Raw genomic sequence first — 2,902 nt, 5'->3', positions numbered from 1 at the left:
ACCCTAACCTAACCCTAACCCTAACCCTAACCCTAACCCTAACCCTAACCCTAACCCTAACCCTAACCCTAACCCTAACCCTAACCCTAACCCTAACCCTAACCCTAACCCTAACCCTAACCCTAACCCTAACCCTAACCCTAACCCTGGTGATTTATGTTCTCTTTTATTCTCTTCTTACCTTTCTTTATACTCCCTCTGACTCCCCTTGTCGTAGGCAATAGAGTTGTCGTAGGCAACAGAGTTGTCGTAGGCAATAGAGTTGTCGTAGGCAACAGAGTTGTCGTAGGCAACAGAGTTGTCGTAGGCAACAGAGTTGTCGTAGGCAACAGAGTTGTCGTAGGCAACAGAGTTGTCGTAGGCAACAGAGTTGTCGTAGGCAACAGAGTTGTCGTAGGCAACAGAGTTGTCGTAGGCAACAGAGTTGTCGTAGGCAACAGAGTTGTCGTAGGCAACAGAGTTGTCGTAGGCAACAGAGTTGTCGAGGGCAACATCGTTGTCGAGGGCAACAGCGTTGTCGAGGGCAACATCGTTGTCGAGGGCAACAGCGTTGTCGAGGGCAACATCGTTGTCGAGGGCAACAGCGTTGTCGAGGGCAACAGCGTTGTCGAGGGCAACATCGTTGTCGAGGGCAACAGCGTTGTCGAGGGCAACATCGTTGTCGAGGGCAACAGCGTTGTCGAGGGCAACAGCGTTGTCGAGGGCAACAGTGTTGTATGGGCAACAGTGTTGTCGAGATAACGATATTTGTGGTCATGGTAATCTGGTGGTTATAGTGATCTGTTTTTCATAGTGCTCTTTATTCTCCATAGTGTTCATTAATCGTCTTGGAAATCAAATATTGTCATAGTGATCGATATTATCCATAGCTATACTTTAATGGCCTGGTACTTATATTGTCATGGTTATCTAGTTTTCTTGGTGATATCTTAGTTGTCTTGACGGTATCTTGGTTGTCTTGGTGGTATCTTAGTTACTTAGAATCATTGGTTATCCGGTTGTTATAGTTCGTTTGCTGCCATATATATCCCCGTTGTCTTGGTTACTTTCTTATCTTTGATATATTGTTATCTATGTTAATGTGGTGTCATGGATATTATTTCCTTTTAAGTATTATATTGTTTTCTTTTCATTGTTGTCTTAGTTACTTTCTTATCTGTGTATTCTTATTTTCTTATTATCAATTGTAATCTCGTTATCTTGGTGATAATGGGGTTGTTTTGGTGATCATGGTGTTGTCTTGATGAGGATAGTTGTCTAGGAGAGAATAGTTGTCTATGTCTGGATGGTTGTCTAGGTGATGATCGTTGTCTTATTGAATAATCATAATCATAGTGTTCAATATCGGTCGTAATGATTAATCATAGTCATGGTGATTATTCTTAGTCATGGTGATCAATCTTAGTCATGGTGATTAATCATAGTCATAGTGATCATTCTTAGTCATTGTGCTTAATCATAGTCATGGTGATAACTGATCTTCATAGTGTTGTATTTATCGTAATGATCTAATTGTCGTAGTTATTCTTTTTTTGTTGTTGGCATATTCATCGTGTTGTCATAGGTATTTAGTTGTCATAGTCTTCTAGTTGACATGGTTATGTATTCATCATAGTTAACTAGTTGACATAGTTAAGTGGTTGTTATAGTTATCTCGTAGGCATAGTTATCTGTATTGTCATGGTGATATGATTACTCATAGTTATCTATTTGTGATATGTATCGAGTTGTTATACTTATCCATTTGTTATAGTTATTTCGTAGGAATAAGTATCTGGTAGTCATAGATCTTTCGTAGTTATAGTTTTCTGTTAGTCATAGTTTTTTTTTGTTGTTGTTGTCATAGATATTGAGTTGTCATAGATCTCCTGTTGTCCTAGCTTACTTTTTGCCATAGGTATTGAGTTGTCATAGATATGCTGTTTTCTTAGTTACATTGTTGTTATAGATATCTTGTTTTCCTACTGACCTGGTTGCTTTGTTACGTGTTGTCATAGAAACCTTGGAATCCTTGTAATTTTGTTGTCTTACATATCTGGTTGTCTTACTCGCATTCCTTTCGTCAATACTTGTTATCTTTGATATCATGTTGTATTAACTATCTTGTTGCTCTACGGACTTGGTTGTCTTGCATACTTGGTTGTCTTATCGATACGGTTGTCTTACTTACCTGGTTGTCTTCGTCACCTTGTTGTCGTAGATATGTCGGTGTCTTGGTCATATAGTTGTCTTCGTTACTTGCTCACTTGGATACCCTGTTGTTTTAGTTATCTTGTATCTTAGATATATTATCCGCTTAGATACGTCGTTGCGTTAGATATCTGGATGTCTATATTTTCTCGTTGTCTTATGTTTCTGGTTGTCGTGGATATCATGTTGTCTGAGCGATTTCGTTGCCTTAGACACATTATTGCCTTGGTTATTTCGCTACCTTAGTAACATTGACGTCTTGGATATACTGTTATCCCGTATGTCTTGCTGTCATAGATATCATATTATCTTCCTGATATTGTTGCCCAAGATATCTCGTCGCCTTAGATATCTTGTTGTCTTAGTTACTTGATAAATTGAATTGTCTGTCGTCTTGGCAATTACCTTTTTCTTGAATACACGGGTCTCTTGTCATCTTAATCGACCTGGGTACGTTATTATATTTGCTTCTTGACGCTCTTGGATTTTATGTTGCTCTCAATATTCTGCTGGTATTTTATTTTTTTTGGTCCTTGTCCATTTTCATTCCATGTAACTTATATAAGTTTTTCTCTAAAATCCATAATTATGTATGATATGTAGCATGACAGTTCTCCTTAATTGTGACCTGTACATACTTTTAGGCTTAAAAAAATTTTATGACTTCATCATTTTTTTAGGAATGGTTTGACAACAAGAACTATCTGGCCTT

The 2,902-nt window shown here is 38.1% G+C and overlaps 1 protein-coding gene across 1 annotated transcript; it reads left to right on the top strand.

Moving 5' to 3' along the window:
* Positions 1–156: 156 nt before the first annotated feature.
* EV154DRAFT_572780 (trimeric LpxA-like protein) lies at positions 157–741 on the top strand (the record flags this gene model as incomplete). The annotated part of the gene is made up of 1 exon (XM_051606358.1): positions 157–741. One exon carries the CDS (start codon positions 157–159, stop codon positions 739–741), a length of 585 nt encoding a protein of 194 aa, XP_051449872.1.
* Between the last annotated feature and the right edge of the window lie 2,161 nt (positions 742–2,902).

Source organism: Mucor mucedo (assembly GCF_025094135.1).
Source record: "Mucor mucedo strain NRRL 3635 chromosome Unknown EV154scaffold_369, whole genome shotgun sequence".
In the NCBI taxonomy this organism is placed as follows: domain Eukaryota; kingdom Fungi; phylum Mucoromycota; class Mucoromycetes; order Mucorales; family Mucoraceae; genus Mucor; species Mucor mucedo.
Note: the sequence above shows the minus strand (reverse complement) of the source record. Positions and strands in the feature narration are given on the sequence as shown.